General features: G+C 36.3%; 1 protein-coding gene across 3 annotated transcripts in view; it reads left to right on the forward strand.

The window, feature by feature from the left end:
* The window catches only part of LOC121317474 (ethanolaminephosphotransferase 1-like), a 35886-nt gene extending 16832 nt beyond the window's left edge, over positions 1-19054 (forward strand). For 2 of the 3 annotated variants that reach the window (XM_041253443.1, XM_041253441.1), the window contains exons 2-10: positions 3206-3274; positions 3691-3799; positions 6632-6706; positions 7078-7346; positions 13866-13974; positions 14210-14258; positions 14700-14880; positions 15155-15337; positions 15532-19054. In XM_041253443.1, the coding sequence (XP_041109377.1) occupies positions 3245-3274; positions 3691-3799; positions 6632-6706; positions 7078-7346; positions 13866-13974; positions 14210-14258; positions 14700-14880; positions 15155-15337; positions 15532-15597 (1071 nt within the window). In that variant the 5' untranslated portion in view covers positions 3206-3244 and the 3' untranslated portion in view covers positions 15598-19054. Of the gene's footprint in view, positions 1-3205; positions 3275-3690; positions 3800-6631; positions 6707-7077; positions 7347-9538; positions 11677-13865; positions 13975-14209; positions 14259-14699; positions 14881-15154; positions 15338-15531 lie in introns of those variants that run through there. The other variant, XM_041253444.1, reaches the window with a different exon arrangement.
* Positions 19055-19265: the final 211 nt, after the last annotated feature.

The following is a 19265-nucleotide window of genomic DNA, read 5'->3' on the forward strand; positions in this document are numbered from 1 at the left end:
ACCTTGTTTTTACCGTCAGGTCTTGATTGAGCCTCTCGGTCTGTTTTTGCTTTTATTTCAAAAACAGCTGAAAAATTACATTAATTGTTCATCCAATTCTACTTTAATTTGCATTTCATTCATTGCGTTTTTATTTATTTTTGCTACAAATCAAGAATATTTTAAATGATGGATTTACTTTACACTTCGTACGGACTATTTATGCTGAAAAGAAAATTTGTCAGGACATCATCTATGTTTAAACTGGTGGGAAAATTATAGCACAACAAGGCTCAGATTAACGTTTAAAGGGAGGTAGAGAGATGGAAAATAAAAATGGAAAAGTATAAAGCCCTAAATATTCCCAACTTTATGTCATGTCGGGTTTTCAGAGAGTTTTGCGAGTTACAAAAGTACAGTATGTTGCTATAACATGTTAGAAGTAACTTAAACTCTGCAACTGTTTAAGAGCTGAAAAACTGTTTAAGAGCTGAAAACAATTAAAAATGTCTAATTAAGCAAATTGTCAGTTCGATTAAGGGTCTAGTTAAGTAATTGAGAGCTCAGAATGAAAACCAGCAGACACAGGGGGTCCACAGGGTCGGGGTTGAATACCACTGGTTTAAACGACTGCGCGTAATTGTTAATTTTCACCCTAAATATAATGGCAATACGGTTTTAAAATATATTTTAAGACAATTCAATCACACTGTAGTAAGACCTTACTCATCTTCTGAGCTGCTGGCCAAAAATACATGATTTTGGGGATGTTTTCTCTTTAGGTGTTCCAATAACAAACTTGTGCTGTTGTGATAAAGTTATTTCTTCCATATTTCTGCAAGACACCATTTTATTCAAGGGGTTTGTAAAGCAATCCCACGCTGTGAGGTTTTATTTCTGGATATGCTGTGTTCAGCTGAACCTGTATGTGCAGCATTTACCATTTTGAAAATACAACGAATACTCGATTCATAAAATTACAGATTTGTTTTTAATCGGGCATTTGAATACTCAGAATAAGTGTTGCAGCAAGTTATTATGAGAAAAGAGCTTACTGTTTTATCGGGTATCTATATATGGGGTTAGTTAAGCAACCTTAAGTGCTTAAACACTCAGCCTTGGCATTACTTATATACATTTTGTACACATTGATTTTTATATCCCATGTTCTATATTTAACCATATTTTGAACCTAATGATTCAGAATGTGTAGCCCAGTTCAGCAGGATAAATCATGCATGCAGCAGTCCAGATAAGCGATGTACCTGCCGTTTTAACGCATTAAAAAAATCTGAAATACGCACTAAATTTAAATTTAATGCGTAAAAATACACACTGCAATTTTGCTGCACAGCTTGTCTGCCTCCCCTCCAACCTCCCCTAAAACTTCCACTAACAATTACATCTCCCAAAATACAATGTCTTCAGTTACTAGGAAACTGTACACAAGAAAACCAACCCAACAAACATTATCCAACCTCTGGCTAGCCCTGTTGTCGTTGCAGCCAATCACAGTAAGAATAAGAAAAAGTCGAAGCTACACAGGTTGAAGCGTAAACACCCCAGTCCAGCTGCAAATCCATCTGGAACATTCAACAGGTGCAATTGCTTAAAAAAAATAAAGATGCCTGTAATATTAAACAAACTGTTTTATAACTTATTAATGCATTTCCTTATTTTATTTATCTGTATGGGTTTATATTGAAGTATCAACATGTTCACTTAGTTTTAGAATTGAATGTTAAAATATAAATAACGTAATTATTTTGCAAGTGTGCGCTACCTTGAAATAAATGTGCTGAGCCGATAAAGAACGTTGTAGAACACACGCATGGTTGTACAGCAGTTCAAAGTAACTTTGCAGTTAAAATGGAAGGCTTTTTTTTTTTGCCTACCCCGTTCCCATTAAAGATTGTACAGTGTTTATCGAGATTACTCATAACTTCAAGGTAATGTTGCATTTTATCCCCTGAAAATACATTTTGCTCTCTCAGTGCTCAAATTAGAGGGTAAGTTACTCCCAAATCCAAAACTATTATCTGGACCGCTGCTTGCATGCATTTAAATCAATATAGGTATTAGTGTCTGAGTTTAAGGATTATTAGCCAAGTGGTTAATGCTAATAATCTAACTTTAACGTTTGTTCTCAGTTAAATTAAGCCATGTAGTGGTGTGTTCCTACAGTATGCAGACTTTCAAGATGTCTTCCTGTTCAGACAAACATTTATATGAGTGTCTTTCCTCTTCCAGATGGACCTTGACCTTTTCAGCTACATTCATTTCAAGTTCAGTTGTAATTCAGTTATAATTAGCAGCTCAGCGGAAGAGAGATGACTGTCTATAACTATCATTATCATTGAGAGTAATTCCATTAATGTGTTGTTCTCTGGCATGTACTGTAACTAACTACTGCTTACATTATGAATAACCCTAACACTCAAGGAAGTTAAACGAGCTATCTTTGAAACGATTTCCTCAAATTGATTGTCGGAAAAGGTTTTGATCTTCGTTCATCGCGTTCAATCCTTTCAAATTGCAAAATTCTGGAGTACAATGTTTCTTTCTGACCGGGTGTGGCTTTGTCCTCCAGATAGAACAACGTTTTGGCTCACAACTGAGTCTCTGCACTATAAACTGATCCTTAAGGTACACTGCAGCATTGTGTCCTGCATCGATGAAATGCAGCTTCAGCTCTTGTGCTTTGGCATTTTATTGCTGTAACCTACTGTACAGGAGATGCATTCTGCAGTTTTAATTTAAAAGTGTAACATATAGACATGGGCTAGAGTACACTGTAAATATACAGTTCAATAAAGCATTTAAGATGGGTTTTAGTTGGGTTAGTTGTGTTCATGTTATGCATAGTTTTCATGTTGATGTTCAGTACCTAAACGTGTTAATTTTCTAGTTACTGTGCAGGAGATAAATAATTTGCAGGCTATCACTGATTTGTAATCCCACGCAGTGCGTCCCTACTATAAAAGTAGTGCCGCTGCAGCTTAGATCAGCAGTTTCCTGTGACATGTTGCCCCTTATTTGCGTATGGCACATTTTGACACATTTCCTCTGCAGTTGTCCCTCTGTTTTCTGAAACATAACCCCCCCATGCTTACTACATTAGAGTAATTAAACCTTTGTTATTGCATACAGTGCATTGCTGAATCAACTGCAAAATGTGTGTGTCTAACTGATACCCAAGTCTTGTTTTTTTTGTTTTGTTTTACAGTACAGTGCTGTAGACTCCAACCCACTGTCTGTCTATGTAATGCACCCATTTTGGAATTTTGTAGTAAAGGTAAGTGGTCCGGTATGTTATCTGTCGTATTCTTAATAAATAGTCTAATTGGTACCTTTTTGAAATAGTTAATACATCTGACATAAAAACCTGGCTTGATAGGCTGCAAAGTGGATGATAATAAAACTGTTTCAAGGCATTTTGTAGTTCAGTTACTTGCAGAGCAAAGATAACCTGTTTTCATGGTTTATTTCCCACTGATACACTGGTGGTATGGCTGGAGGGAGTTGTATCTCACAATGGCACAACGTCTGCTTTAAATGTGTACTTCAGTGGTACCTAATTGCTATACGGTAGATATGGATCAACATTGATCAAGCAAAAAAAAATGTTACTAGAACTCTAGGTTATTGCTCATTTTTTTATGATGAAGAGTGCACAATAATAACCCAGTTCTTTTCTGTCTCTGTTTTTAGTTTTTACCCACGTGGCTGGCACCAAACCTGATCACATTTACGGGTTTCCTCTTCCTCGTTCTTAACTTTTTAATGTTAGCCTTTTTTGACTATGACTTCTATGCTTCAGGTATGCTGTTTGTTTTAGAAGAAAAGGTGCACACTTTTCACATAAACTCTGTCCCTTGATATTTTGTGTGTGTACAATATTTATGGTTTGTAGCTTAATGAAAATGTTCATATCCATATCCATTTCATGGGTTTATTTACACGTAATTGAGCCTGGTTACCAGTCACATTTTACTACTACTAAAAATATTGATAATACTAATAATAATATGAACTTACGCTTGTCAAATGACCCCAGAGATTGGTTATGCCTCCATGATACGAGTCACTTGCACAGTTTGCATTCAGCAGAGGGGTTTCGAGACATTTCTTTCAATACAGCTTAAGCTATACAACGATTTGCTGTCGAGATGGCGAATGAAGAAATTAAAGGTTTGCCTCTGGATAACACGGATGGCGTGTCGGGGGCCGGACATTGCTCAGTTTTCGAAATTAAAATTATTATTGTTAGCGTATATTTTGTATGTTTCAAACATATTCTACAATAGCACTTCTCTTAGGCCTGTATTGCCTTGTACACTAGGTATTCAGTACATATTTTACTGAAGCAATACAACAACTAGAGGTACGACCCCACTGCTTTGGATACCATACCCTGCTCCAAGCACAGTAGCAGCACCATGTAGAGTTGCTACGTATAACGATTTGGTAGTATAACGATTTGGTAGCGGATTTTGTTTATGTAATATACATTATGCAAATCAAAAGATCGAATTTTATTTATGAGTGACATCTAATGTGTGATCTATAGTATTCACACATTGTCAATGGTCAATGAACCTGTCTAAAACAATCATCAAATCTGCCTAGCGAACGAACCTTCGGACACAGCCCTAAAAGATCGTAAAGACTATGTATTCTGGATATCAGAGGGGCTGGAAGGCTGTTTGTAGTCAGGCTCAATAAAAGACAGACGCTGACTGAGTCCTTGTACAACTTGAACAGTATCGCAATCATCTCTTCTGCTAGATCAGATATTTTATCTGGCCTTACCAGATCACAAAAGTAATGGCATGCAAATTGTGCTTGAGTCTTCATCTCGCTTGTAGTGAGAATGTTTGTTTCATAAGGAGATGATTGAGCATTACACCCGTGGAACTGCCGCGATAACTTAGCAAGTTTGAACAAACTGCATTTTATAGTATTGTCCTCCAGCTTTTTCAAAGTAGGTCCAAACAGGACTTCTCTTACATTTTTGAATGAGACATTTTTTTACCTCTCTACAGACTGGAATGACGTTTGTACATATTACGATGGCACACTGCGTTCTACCAGTCTTCTCTGACTGGCTAAAGATTAATCATGTCATGGACTGGAGGAGGGGTGGGGCAAGCCTAAGGCGCAGAGGAAGTAAAAATAACTGAATGGAAATGTTTTGATTTTTATTTATTGAGGCGGGGGGGTATACGTATAATTTAAAATGTAAAATGAAAATGTTTTTAAAATTTTTACCATTTAAACTCTTCCAAACTTAATTAGAATCTACCCATTCAAAGTAATAGCCGCAGGTGTTTACATGTGATTTGAATGAGGATTGCAGATACTAAAAAATAAGCTGCAAAACAATATGGTCAAGCTACCTCTGATCAGCAGAATAACTTTCAAATTATTATTTTTTCTGTAACTTTTTTCTTTCTTTTCAAAAACATATTTTTCACTGACTGGCACAACACTTAAACACTGCCATCACAACAAAATTTCCTCTGCAACAAGTTAGGACCCTACCTGTGATGCTCCATCAAATCCTATGCATAATAGACTATGCGGGCTTAGGGTCCCTAATACCTGCTGCACATGAAGTGGTCTTATAGGGTTGTTGCGGTCAGAGCAAATCTGAAGTCTGGAGACATTCTAGAGAAAGCAGCTGTCAACAAGCATGATGTCACAGCACATCCGCCATTGTAAAACTTTTTTTTGGGGAGTGGGGGGGGGGGTTGATTTGAAACAGAAAAATAGAAGCGTAAACTGTACTCCTGGAGGACAGCCTCTGATCTAGGAAAACTCTTTACTGCACTTGCGAACGTTGTCTCTTTGCACTTTCTGCAGACTTGTGTTTTCTTCCTTCATTTCTCTTTTGCAAGAGAGAAATGTATCAAATTTTGACTCAAAACAGTACACAGGATAACCTGGATGTATATCAAACACTGAAAACAATTCAACCAGTCACTGTTTCTGTTGTTACTAAAATGCAGCTGCGCCAACTGTTACCAGTGGAAAAACCTGCTCAGTCAAAAGCACGCATGCGTACAGGTGGATAACTACTGTATAGTCGGACTGTAAACTTTGAGCTGCTAAACAAAAATTAAGTTTTAGATGTAATATAAAATACTGTTTAAAAAATGATCCTTAGAAGTGCCCCAGGATTACACGTACCCCCAGTTGAAAACCTCTGCACTAGGTAATGCTGCTTCACATTACTTTCAACAACTTTCAAGGGAGCAGTATAGAGGCTTAGTAAGTATGGCTGTATATTTAAAAACAAAAACAAACAAAAAAAACTGCACAATTAATAAATACCAAGTCCAATTTTGGAAAGCCATGCAAGATTGAAGAAGAGTGTTATAACAATTTCTTTCTTGTCTATAAGTTTCAAAGTATTCTGCTTTGATGTACTACTGCTTTAATATATTTACATTTAGACTGTTAAACAGATAACATTGTTACAGTTTTTTGTGTATAGGTCTATATTTAGATAGTGATACAGCTGGTTCAGATGTCATTAGTTCCACTAGAGATTTCTGGTGTTTGTAATGAAATAAAATAACTTCAAAGCACTTTTTGCATAGTACAGTTAAAAATATGTATTTAATTTATTGTTTTATTCCTCTAACAGCACCAGACCACGTGCATGTACCAAGCTGGGTGTGGATTGTAGCAGGTCTGCTAAACTTCATAGCATATACATTAGGTAAGAGTTAATTTATTATGCATCAGGTAAGTCAGTTATTCAGTCATGTCAGATCGTGTTCTATTTATTGATCATGCTGTGCTGAGCAACCGCAGAGACTGGTTCTGCTTTTAATACCTGCCCAAACATTATGATTCAGGATTTAATATACAGCTGTAGAATTCTCAATTGATTATGCTTGATACCAATGCTGCTTAAGCAGAGCAGCACGGAATGAAAACATTTGCATATACTTATGCGCTGCTTGTAAGTTGAAATTATGTGTCACAAATGTATATGTTTAAATGTTTACCAGACAAAATAAATAATTTGTTATACTGATTCTAAAGCAGGATGGAAGCTGGTCTAATGCTCCGTGTCTCATGTTCTAGATGGTGTAGATGGGAAGCAAGCTCGAAGGACGAACTCCAGCACACCGCTGGGGGAGCTTTTTGACCATGGGCTGGACAGCTGGGCCTGCGTGTTCTTTGTCGTAACCGTGTACTCCATCTTCGGGAGGGTGGAAGCTGGTGCTGGTGTGGGCGTGCGCACTCTCTACTATATCCTGTGGGTGGTGCTCTTCTCATTCATCCTCTCACACTGGGAGAAGTACAACACGGGAGTGCTGTTCTTGCCCTGGGGCTACGACATCAGCCAAGTGGTAAGCACAAATACACTTTACCTGGAATGGTGCTTAGTATTGGAATGCACCCTATGGTTACATCGAATACATCCTGTCTTACTCCACCCCATTTAACCAAGTATCTTCAGTCTGCTTTGATTATTTTAGTGCTGAAAACAGATAATCTTGCTGAATTGTGCTGCAGCACCTACCTAAGATGATGCAGCTTAATCGCCAGAGGGTGATTTTGTTGTCGACAATTTATCACAAGTGATTTGTCGCATGTGACTTTTTCGCCACACACATGGCGATTTTGTCGTTTAGTGAGTGACATTGGCAGATGAAGAACTGGCGGTTTTATGTGCTTGTGCAGCTGTTGCTATGATGTTAGAGAGAAAAGCAGAAGGCAGAATAGGAAAATATGGGTTAGAGAATGAATCCAAAAGAGGGGCTTATAAGAATTTAATGGCAGAAGTGCACCATGAGGATTTGTGTGGGTACAGTAATTTTGTTAGGGTGGATCCTGCCGCATTTGACGAGTTGCTGGGGGAAGTGGAGGGTAAAATCACTTATCAAGACACAAACATGAGAAGAGCCATTCCAGCAGGTGAACGACTGGCACTGCGTTTTTTAGCCACCGGTGAGTTTACAAAATTTGTATATCTCCAATATCTTAATTAAAATAATCAACCCTCCCTCACATTCTTTTTTTTTTTTTTTTAATGTGTCTCTTACCGTTGTATTTTCAGAGTCTGGAGTATTTGTACAGGGTACCTGCACAAACCATTGGGTATATTGTGCCTGAAACTTGTAAAGCGATTTGTGAAGTTCTACAGGAAGAGTGTTTCAAAGTAACAAACGGAAATAACCAACGTAAAATCACCTGGTGGAATGTAAACATTCTAAACGGTTTATTTAAAATTAAATTGTAGGCTATTATGTATGTTGGCTGTGTGTTTATTCACTCGCTGTTTCACTTAACTGACACTTTCTAATATTAAACTCTGTAAAAGTAATTTTGCTTGAATCTCAAACTATAAATATATTTAAATGTCTAATTGATTTCTAACTCTCTGGTCTCTGAAACACAATAAATGTAGGACTACATCAATGTGAAACTGATGCAATGAGCAGGTAATCTATATAATGTTAGAAACCTTATGACCATAGTCAGAAAGCAATGCTATGTTTACACCTGTTTTTGTTTTTTTGTTTTCTTCTTTAAATAAGAAAACAGAACATTGATGTTACAAAGCTCATTTCTGTCTGTAATAACTTTTCCCTTGCTAAAATGAATGCTGCAAACTTGTAGCCACTGGAATAAGTGCTTTTTGAATATTGCCTTAAGGATACTATATACAGGGTGAATTTTTCTCAGTGAAGCGACACAAATATGACACATTTAAGCATGAGTTCAAAAACATTTATTTTGTTCAATTTGTTTGTGATCTGTTCCAGTTAAATGATAACAACGCTGAAACAAATGCAAAATGGTCAAACTTTAGATTGCTAATAAGCAAGAAAAAAAAGCAATAACAAAAAAAAGTGGATGGAAATTAATTTAGTAGTGTATATGTGGGGGGTTTCTGGTCTGCTGGATTCCTGTGATGTGTGGGTGTAAACTGCAAAAGGCAAGGGGCTGGTATGCACAACTGGAATTTGATGTGTGTGACATTTGAGTGTATGGTGGAGGAATGGGAGCTGGCATGGGAAATTAATGTGTGTGTGCTGGTTAATTCTGAAATTGGTGCATCGGGTATTGAAATGGGGGAATGATTCTGTAAATCCTGACCTAGGCTTCAAGTAATATATTTTGTATTTTTAGTTTAGCCAGTCTCCTTGGTTTTTCTTCTGCAATGGTTCTCATTTCTGATGCCACACATTTGCCAAAATGATCAAACTCGTCCTCTTGAACGGTGCTGAAATTCTTGGAGACATGTGAGAACAGATTGGAGAACCATCTCCTCTTCTCTTTTCGGGCGTTTTGTCTTTTGCTTCTGACTTTCTTAAGCTAGTTGTCTCAGGCTGGCATTCCTCCACGTCAACATCTTCCTCTCCCTCCCTGTCACTTGCACACTCCTCTGTCATGTTAGTATCTGACTGAGATAACTAAGTATAAACCAAAAATATGCCAGTCTCCCAAACTGATCACAGTTGTAATATTTGGGCTAAATCTGTATTTGACTGAACCTGATACTGGCAGCTAAACCTATTATACTCGATTTGCACAGGTGCCAAGAACAGAAGAAGAATGGAGGAAGATCTCTGAAGGGTTTGAGGAGTGCAGGAAATTCCAGCGCTATAAGAACACGTTTAGCATTGTGTTGCTTGCTGTAGTGGATGCTGACTACAAGTTTGTACATGTAGATATAGGCTGTAATGGGCGCGTGTCAGATAGAGGGGTATTTAACAATTCCACCTTGGGACAAGCACTAGTTCATGTTAAACTATCAATCCCTCAACCCACTCCCTTACCTACTGAAATGGAAATGCTAAAGTATGTGTTTGTGGCTGATGATGCTTTCACCTTAAAGGAAAACATCATGAAGTCATATGGATCGCATGGTTTATCTGGCGAGAAGCGCATTGAAAAAATAATTTTTAATTACCGATTTGAGTAGAGCTAGGTGAATTGTGGAAAATGCCTTTGGAATGTTATCGAACCGTTTCCGTACTTATGTCCCCTATTGCTCTAGAACCAGAGAAAGTTGAACAGATAGTTGTGTCTGTCACAATTTTCTGCGTTCTCGAAGTACAGCCCGTCATATTTATATGCCTACAGACAGCTTGGATATTGAAGACACTGATGATACTGTTGATTCGCACATACTTATATATATATATATATATGCTCTGAGCACACTCTTAAACCCAGGGGAGGTGTTTAAGGAAGACAGGGATGTTCAAAACTCCTGTAAGTGGTTTTGTTCATGCACTGGGTGTGCTGTGTTTCAAGACAACTTTTTAATCATCAAGAAAATCACACAAACTCCTTTTAATTCAAAGATTTAATGAATCAGAGCAGTAGTAGTGCTCTTTCGGTTTATTAAATGCTTTAAAGTGGATTGGTTGATTGCACAGAACACTGTAAATCCCAAGTAATAAGCAGTCTGGGCATGCAGTGCTTTTACAGGTTTAACAGCATTAGTACTTCAAATCAGTAATACAAAATTATATGCTTGTATGCATTATATGCTTAGCCCTTGTGCCAGCTATGCGAAAAGCTAAAACACCCACAGCTATATTCTAAACATTCAATATATCACTCTTTTTTTAAAACTAATACATCATTTCTGTAATAAATTCAAATAAATGCTTACCTTCCAGTATATGGAAGAATAGTGTAGGATATAGAAAAATAAGAACTGTCTTCAAAAGGCAAAGACTTCTGAATTTGTTCAAAAGTCAGTTTTTCAGAGACCCTTAGACAGCATGGACCACTTTGGCTTGCAAGATCAATTTGAGTGGTATCGAATGGGGTCTTGCTCTTGGCTTATATTGGATTTTCCCTGCATTGAATACATCAGAAGACCCAAGTAAATCTAATCATCACTTGGCCTTGACATTCCTTACTTTGAGTTAATGATACATTCCAGAAGGATCAGGTCAATGCCTTTTTAAAACTGGTTGGATATAACTTATTGCCAAAAAATAGTGGCACGTGATTTCATAGCTCATAGTCAGGTAGACCAGAGTACACAGAATCCTTGCTGTAATACTATACAAGTTTATGTGTATATATGAGAGATTTGTTTAATATATAACACCAGCTGTATTTGATTATATTAAGCTGAGTCAAAAATTATTATGTTAAATAATATTATGTTACCTTTTCAGTGTGTTGTCAATGGGCCAGTTTAACTTCATATACAAGTGTGTGTTAACAAAGTGTGGGACAGACTGCCTCTGAATAAGCTTACAGTGGTCAGATCAGTTATTTTCATTTAAATTTTAAACTATAGCTTTGTTTAACTGTCTGTTTGTAAAAGTTGCCTGCTGAAGCAGGTTTCAGACCCCCTGTTTACTTGCCAAGGCCACTGTTGTGATTAATGTGAAACTCCACTGTAAGCACTACTTCAAATTCACTGCATGAAGTCAGTTCTCTCAAAGAAAGACTCTACTTATTTGATAAGAACTGATACTGGACACAATTGCCCTAATTTGTGGAATGCCAGGTTTTCTTATCATAGAAAGACCTTGGATTCAAAACTGCAGGACGATAAGTAAATCTCGGTTAGACTACCCAAAAGAACCTTCCATGTCTAGCACCACTCTGCTTGCAAGGAGATGAGGGCAAGGCTATTTTTCTGTAGATTTATTGTGATTAAAATTATTGAATACAGTTTACATTATTTGTCTAATATTCCAACCTAACAGTTCCTGTTTTTTTTTATTGCAGTAACTTTATATAAACTAAACTTTTTTGCTCTTTAATTTAATGGATATTGTACTGTCTAAAAGATTTTTTGTTTAGTTGGAGAAAGAAACTGAACTAACTCTTAAATTGATTAAATTAAATGCTCGCTCCTGCTTTTACAGTCTATTTGTATTACAGTAGAGCCTTAACAAGCAAAAACACTTGTTAGTTTAAGTGTTATGTTTCTTATTAATATTAATAGTTTAGATTTTTTTTTAAAGGTCATAATAGTTATATCCAAATACTAAAATATTAACTGAATCACAGTACATTTAAATACATATTTAATATAAATAAATACAATTTTGGTATTTGTATGTGTCCATTAGTTGGCCATTTTGCACTTCCTTACCTAATTCCTCTGCAGAGTGACCAAGTTACTATAATCACCCTGTATATATTTGATATATGTATTTCTTGTTTGTTTATATAAGCATTATTTGAATATCGCTGTATGAATAGATTGATGCATTATCTATTTTTGTGTACTTATTAAAATACCTCCTTTGTATAATGTAGTGCTCTTGAGCTGTTTTTCAATTCTGTACCATGAAATTAATAGTGCAAGAAATAAGTAGATCCTCTAGTCCGAAGTCACAAGGAGGCACCCCCCACCATATTTTTATTTTTATTTTGTATGAGTTTGAAATCATGCCTTTTCTCATGTAGAAAGGACATTCTACTGTTGATCCTTTAAAATGTATAACAAAAAATAATGTAAATGCTTCTCCTGCCTTTTACAATTGTCAGAAGCTACGGGTGTTAAATTGTGTTTTCCTTAATCAAATACACGCTTTGTTAAATCTTGGCTTAAGAACAACGGTGTTTGTGTTACATTCAACAGAATTCGTGTTGTACTTTAACACAGATGATGTTAACACACACTATGTTGTCGGACTAACACTATTAATTCTACCATCCTTTACTTGAAAAGGAGGAGCAACAAAACTTAATGGGGAGAGACGGGGTAATCCTGGGTAATATGATGAGCTACGTATTCTCGCCTCTAAGTTTGATGTTCCTGTTTTTGGTGTGACAGAGACGTCAAGGAAGCTTAGCCTTGCCAGGTAGCACCACTTGGGTTTGTTGTTTGCACCACTGCCACTTTTTTTGCATTCGGCTTGCTTTTTTTCTTTCTCATACTGTGTTCTAAATGTCTTACTTTTTGAAAACTTGATCTAACCCTAGAATATATATAGGCTACTGTTATAAGCTTTATGCACATCGCATGCATTTCAGTATTTGCTTTGAATACATGATCGCTTAACATACATAAACATAGATGCAGTATGACATGTTTGGTATAGCCTAGTAATTATTTTATTTAGAATACAACATGAAAAATAATAATAATAATAATAATAATAATAATAATAAGGGAAGTATCCTAATTATGTCTGTAGTCCAGAAAGATAATATACATAGCAGTAACTTTTTAAACTTTTTTAAAAATAATTTCTAATTTAACATATTGACCGGTTTAAATCAGTTTGTCCGGACTGCACTTTTCACCTCTAAATATCAAAACCCCACCTGTCATGTTAATTTCGTCGTCAATTTTCTCTGTTGCCTTGCTCCTTACATTCCTGTCATAGTATTGTTTTGTTTTGGTATTGTATAGGCACAGATAGTTCTCATACAGGTCAATTAGTGTTTCAACTGACTCCCGCTGCCGTGTAACTATAGATGCCATTTTATCACCGTCGTTATGAATGACTTTTATCAAATGATATCAGCTGCTGCGATTATTGGTTGATTACAAGCGACTTGTCGCCAAGAATAGAGACGAGCTCTATTCACTGATGACTTGTTGTTCCTCGCAGGAACATACACGGGCCGATTTTGTCTGCCGTTAGTTTGCCCCTCATTGTTGTCTAATATATTAGGCAACAACTAGAGCAGATTTAGATTACTCAATCTTAATTGAGCATGATCTAGGGGCTGTTGGGGGCAATGAGTTAAGGTGGTCCTGCCCCAGTATCTAGTGAGGTCAGGCATTGACGTTAGAAAAACACTTAAAAATAGGAAGCTGACGAAAGGTAGAAAAATGCTCTCTACATTCACCCATTTGTGTGTGCCTATGTTAATTGAAAGCTTCACAGCGGTGACCTGATTTGTTGATCTTTCACTTTATTTTCCAGACTATGTCGCTTGTGTACATTGTGACAGCTGTGGTTGGAGTAGAAACTTGGTATGCACCTATATTTATGAGTTTCCACTACAGAGACCTCTTCACAGTTATGATCCTGGGTAAGATTCCTTTCCTGATTTGTGCAGTGTCTGTGAATAAAATGCACACCAGAAACTGATCATCTAATTTAATAGGCTTTTACATTTTTTATTTTTTTATTTAAATGATAAAACTGTGGGTCAGAAGCATCAAGTAACCAATGGTTAGCTACAGTTAGTGTATTGCTATGGTTTAACAAATGTATGCATCTGCGAGACATAATTCTAATTCTCTTTCTCCCTATCTCTTTGCTAGGTTGTGCATTTACAGTAACCCTTCCAATGAGTCTCTACAATGTTTTCAAGTAAGTATTTAGATACTTTTTTTTTTTGTTTTAAAAAAAAAGTACCTGGTTTATTCGGTTTGCTTTCCTGTTCCTGTAGATGTTAACTTTCTTTCTTTCTTTCTTTATTTGTTTGTTTGTTTGTAAAATAAGGCCAGTTGGAATGTAGAAGTTGTTTCCACCAGTCAAACACCCATAAAATGGCTGCTAGGTGTTTTTATGTTTTTGTTTGTTTTATTTGAACAGAGCTGCCTTAGGGAATGACCAATTTCTCATCCCCTAATGCCAGTATTCCCTCTGTAATTAATGCGTCTTCAGGATTGAATTCCGGTAAATGTTTCTGCATGTGTGTTCTTGGCTATTTTATGTACGTCAGGCATCCCGTCCCATCCCAGCAGCAGAGGTAATTGTATTTGGTGACTCACCGTTCCTGTTTTCTAATTTTGAATGGTTTCTCCACAGGGTATACAGGAAAAACAATCTGAAGTTCAGTTCTGTTTATGAGTCTTTTTTACCATTCCTGTCACCTGTGCTGCTTTTTATTCTGTCCACACTGTGGGTGTGCCTCTCGCCGTCAGACATCATTGAGAAACAGCCTAGAATATTCTACTTCATGGTGGGAACTGCTTTTGCCAACATAACAGTAAGTGAAGAGAATCAAATTGCTGCAGAAGGTTCTTGCTGAAGAAAGGATATTTTTTATATCAAATGTTATACTTGATTTACTTATTAGAAAATCCTATTAGTATCAAATACATTAATCTGTATAGGGTATTACATTTTAAATACACTTTGAATAATTTCTGTTCTGTTTCTTTTAACTTTAACAAATTCACGTGATTGCTCTCTGCAGCTGGTGGTGATTTTGTTTTACTTCACATCATTAACATCTGGTTTCGTCCTCTTTCTTTTTCTAGTGTAAGCTGATAGTCTGTCAGATGAGTAAAACTCGCTGCCAGCCTCTGAGCTGGTTACTGCTGCCCATGGCTGTGGTAGTCCTAGTGATCCTTTCAGGACTAGTGCAGCACTATGAAACTCTTATCCTGTATGTTTGGACAGCAGCTGTAGCACTAGCACACATTCACTATGGAATGTGTGTGGTAAGTTACCTTTTTGTTTCAGGAAGAGATTTGTTTTCTGTACATGGCATTGTGAAGCTCTCTGTTTTTTTAAGTTTTTTTTTATTTTAAATGTTCTCAAATGTAACCCCCCCCCACACCTTACTCTGCATTCTGCAGAAAGCACCCTTGTTTTGCATGCTGTTAAGCATTCTGTTTGTTTATGTTTTGCGCAGGTTCACCAACTAAGTGGGCACTTCAACATCTATGCCTTTTCACTGAAGAAACCGAGCACAGATTGACTAGAAGAGAAAATCGGCCTGCAGGACGCAGAGGTTTAAAGCTAATCCAGCAGCAGCCTATAGACACTTCCTCCATCACCGCAAAACTGGCATCCACCCCCAAGAGGAGAGAGAATAAAGACACACCCAAGCTGACAGTGCACCTGGTACTGAGGACAGTGTTACACAGGGGTATTCCTGTGGGGCCCAGATACAAGAGCGTAGGAATTGCAAAATCATTTAATTATGTTTTCAGTAGGAAATATGAGTTCCACTTGTTTCCTAAGGAAATCTGAACAGTTCAGAATAGAAGGTGTCCAATACAACTTTTGATTTTATAGCTTGAAAGCAGGTACTTTATTGTTTTTAGAGCTATGTATATTGCCTTCCAGGAATTGATTTTCTGTTGCCTTTTTTGTACAGGTATGCTATCTGTAGCTTTTATCAAATTTGAATACTCCATCCCAGCCCATAACTTTGCACAAATCTGTAGTGGTTGTCACCAGATAACAAAGTGACATACACATGTCCAACCAAGGGCATCACACGGTTATTATTGTAGTCACACTTTAATGCTAATTTAAACCTTGCAGTTAGGCTTAAGGGTAAAAAAAAAAAAAAAAGAAGTTTTTAGTATTACTTTTCCCCTCAGTTTTTTATATGTTTTTTCTTTGTGTCTTTTTGATTTTGCAATTGATTTTCCCCAGCAGGTTTTGATGTTGCTATTGAACAGCATAGCACCTATATAGTGTCATGTCAATTCACATATTAATACAATTTGCACATGGAATACCTACCACAGCAATTACATGTACAGCAAAACGCTGGGAAAATAAGCAACAGGATTATCTGGAGGCACCAGCTAACAGGACAAGCATAGCTCACATTTCTGAAGGAATACATTTTCTACTTTTTCGTATAGTTTACAAGGCTTGGTAATGTACTTATGAATCTTCCATAGTAATTAACACAGATATATAATGTTACATACAATCATATTATTTCTTTTATATTGTGCTCTGAAGATAACCTGTTTCTCCATTTAGTAACTTTGAGAAAACTTGCCATGTCGTAAGATTGTGTTTTTTCCAATTGTGGTGGATTCTTACACCATGTCAAATTTGAAACTTCCAGTTTTACTTGCTTTTATAGAAGACCCATGTCTTTTTGGATGATGTTTTGTTTTAAGTTCTGGGTTTGCTGTTGGTGTGGTGAAATGCATGTGTTTTTTTGTGTTTTTTTTTACCATGTACGATCTTTTAAGGTGTTTTTTTTTTTTTTTTTTTTTTTTTTTTTAATAGCAAACTCTCCATGTTTTATTTTACATCCATGAGATTGTGCTTCAATGAAGATTGTGCCCTAAACCCGTCATTGGACAGGACACACTTGGAAGGAACAAGCATGATCTAAGTTTTGTCTAGTTTTGCTAAAAAAAAAATAAAAAAAATAAAAACAAGGTTGTGCAAAAGGGTTTCCATTTTAAATGCAGTGTCTGCTCTTTGGAGCCGTTTATTCATTTTTTTGTAAATTATATATCTTGCCATAGATTGTTCAACCTCAATACTGATACCTCGGCTTCAAGAGTGCATGTAAATATTGTTGTTTTTTTTTTTATTATTATTTTTATTTTGCAATTTTAAAGTAACAATTCAAAAAAATGACTCCTTATTTTTAACATTTAGGGTTTTTGTTTAATCATACAGAAAATTAGTTGTTGATCAAACTTGTTAAGGCTGAGTATGCATAAAAGGAATGTCATACATTTTATTCTGATGTTTACTGTTGTCTTGATATGGTTTTGTTTGTATTAATAATAATGTAAATTAATTTTTCCTTTTGTTAGTTACACATGGTAGCTGATTGTCTGTGATGAACACCTTGTCTCCAGAATCATGTATTAAAAAGAGGATGTGGCTGTATTCTATACTAGACCTATTCTTGCAGAATGTAAAAACAAAAATATGTATTTATTAGTCATAGATAAACAAAATTGGCTGGTGTGTGGAATATAGTATATGTCTAAAGAAAAACTGTTATTGGCTAGTTTCTACATAGTTGTTAAGGCTTAGAAAAAGATTGGTTTCTTGGGTATACAGTCAGAGCATTTAATTTATAATGCATGAAACCAACTTTTTAGTTTCTGAATAGAGCAAAAATATTCTGTGCCCGTATAGGCTCATCAATGGAAAACAGCCACTGTTTCTACATTTTTAACTGACAATGTGCAGTCCAAGTGTGAAATTATGAATAATATCAATGGGACCACAAGCTTGATCTGAAGTATATTCTGTTGTTAAACCAGGATGACACACTCCTCTACTTAGGAAAAATAAACTTCTGAACTGGAATTAAAAAGAGTTGAAAACTAAATGAAGTTTACAGTGCGGAAAATAAAATGCATGGATATAGACCGGGGGTTTCCAACCCTGGTCCTGGAGAACTGCTGGTTTTCGCTTCACCCAGTCTCTCTTACTTAATTGAACCAATTATTGGCTTAATGAGTCAAGATTAACAGGTGTTCCAGATCTTTAGCCACTGATAATGTAAAGACACCTAGAAAACCTGCAGGATAGGGGCTCTCCAGGACCAGGGTTGCAGACCCCTGCTATAGGGCATTGTTTAATAGCTATGTGTTCATATTTCAAAATGTGTCTTTAAGGTTGACTGAAAGATAATTTTTAAACCTTTTAATAAGTTATTTTAACTAAGCTGTGAAAAATTATGAAACTCCAGTTAAATTCTTTTTTTTTACTATCCTTCGTGGTAAAGGATTGGAAAATGCTTTTGTGAACTTGATAGATATTTAGTTTACCCTGTGATGTCTTTAATGCCAGTTGTTACCGTTGAGTGCAGTACACAGATTGCCAAGTGGAAAAGGTGTATTGTAATGCCTCAGGTATACAGCTGAAGGAAGTTTTTTTCAATAGAATAAAACCCTTTCGATGTGCTTGTTACTGTAGTTTTGAATCTGTTCTACCTCAGGATATCGTCCGTCAGGAGTAGCAGCAGCAGATTATGCTTCCACGGCGAGTACTAAAGCAACAGAGTACCATTCGTTTTATACCACACAAAAACATTGCTTACTTTTTAACAGTTGGTTCTTGCACAGTTGCTGTGTCATAATGTAGAGCCAGTGACATTTAAATCAATATTCTTGCTTCTCTTTTTCGGTTTTGTAAAGGGGCAATGCTTTGCCGTTTGTATCATCAGTACTGTTTTAATTCTGATATACCTGTGGTTGTTTGGTTTCTGCAGCAGCCAAGTGTGTGATACCCACGCATTTTAGGCAACTCAGAAACACAATTCTCTTCCTGTTCATTTCAGACTTAATGCTGCTTTAGTTCAAGTATTGGACCTCTTAATTGCTTTCCAGAGGCCTTGTTTGTAATCTACTAAAATCACAACATGCTGTGTTCTGGAAAGTAAGCTTTTAATTCTGTAACTAAGGCACATATCAAATAAATGTTTGTATTCTCTGGTTGTGGTCCTGCTAATTTAAAAATCTTATTTCACTTCACTTTTGTCAGGCTTTTCATGTGGCTTGACATTTGTTTTACAATATATTTTTTTTTTTTTCAGATTCTGAATGTGTTGTTCTCTCGCATGTTTCAATACATTTCTAGCAATCACTTCTGCATTAGTAATTTTAATAACAGTAGACGTGGCTTCTAACAGCTGTTTAGAAGCCT

The sequence above is a fragment of the Polyodon spathula genome, chromosome 6, assembly GCF_017654505.1.
Source record: "Polyodon spathula isolate WHYD16114869_AA chromosome 6, ASM1765450v1, whole genome shotgun sequence".
Classification (NCBI taxonomy): domain Eukaryota; kingdom Metazoa; phylum Chordata; class Actinopteri; order Acipenseriformes; family Polyodontidae; genus Polyodon; species Polyodon spathula.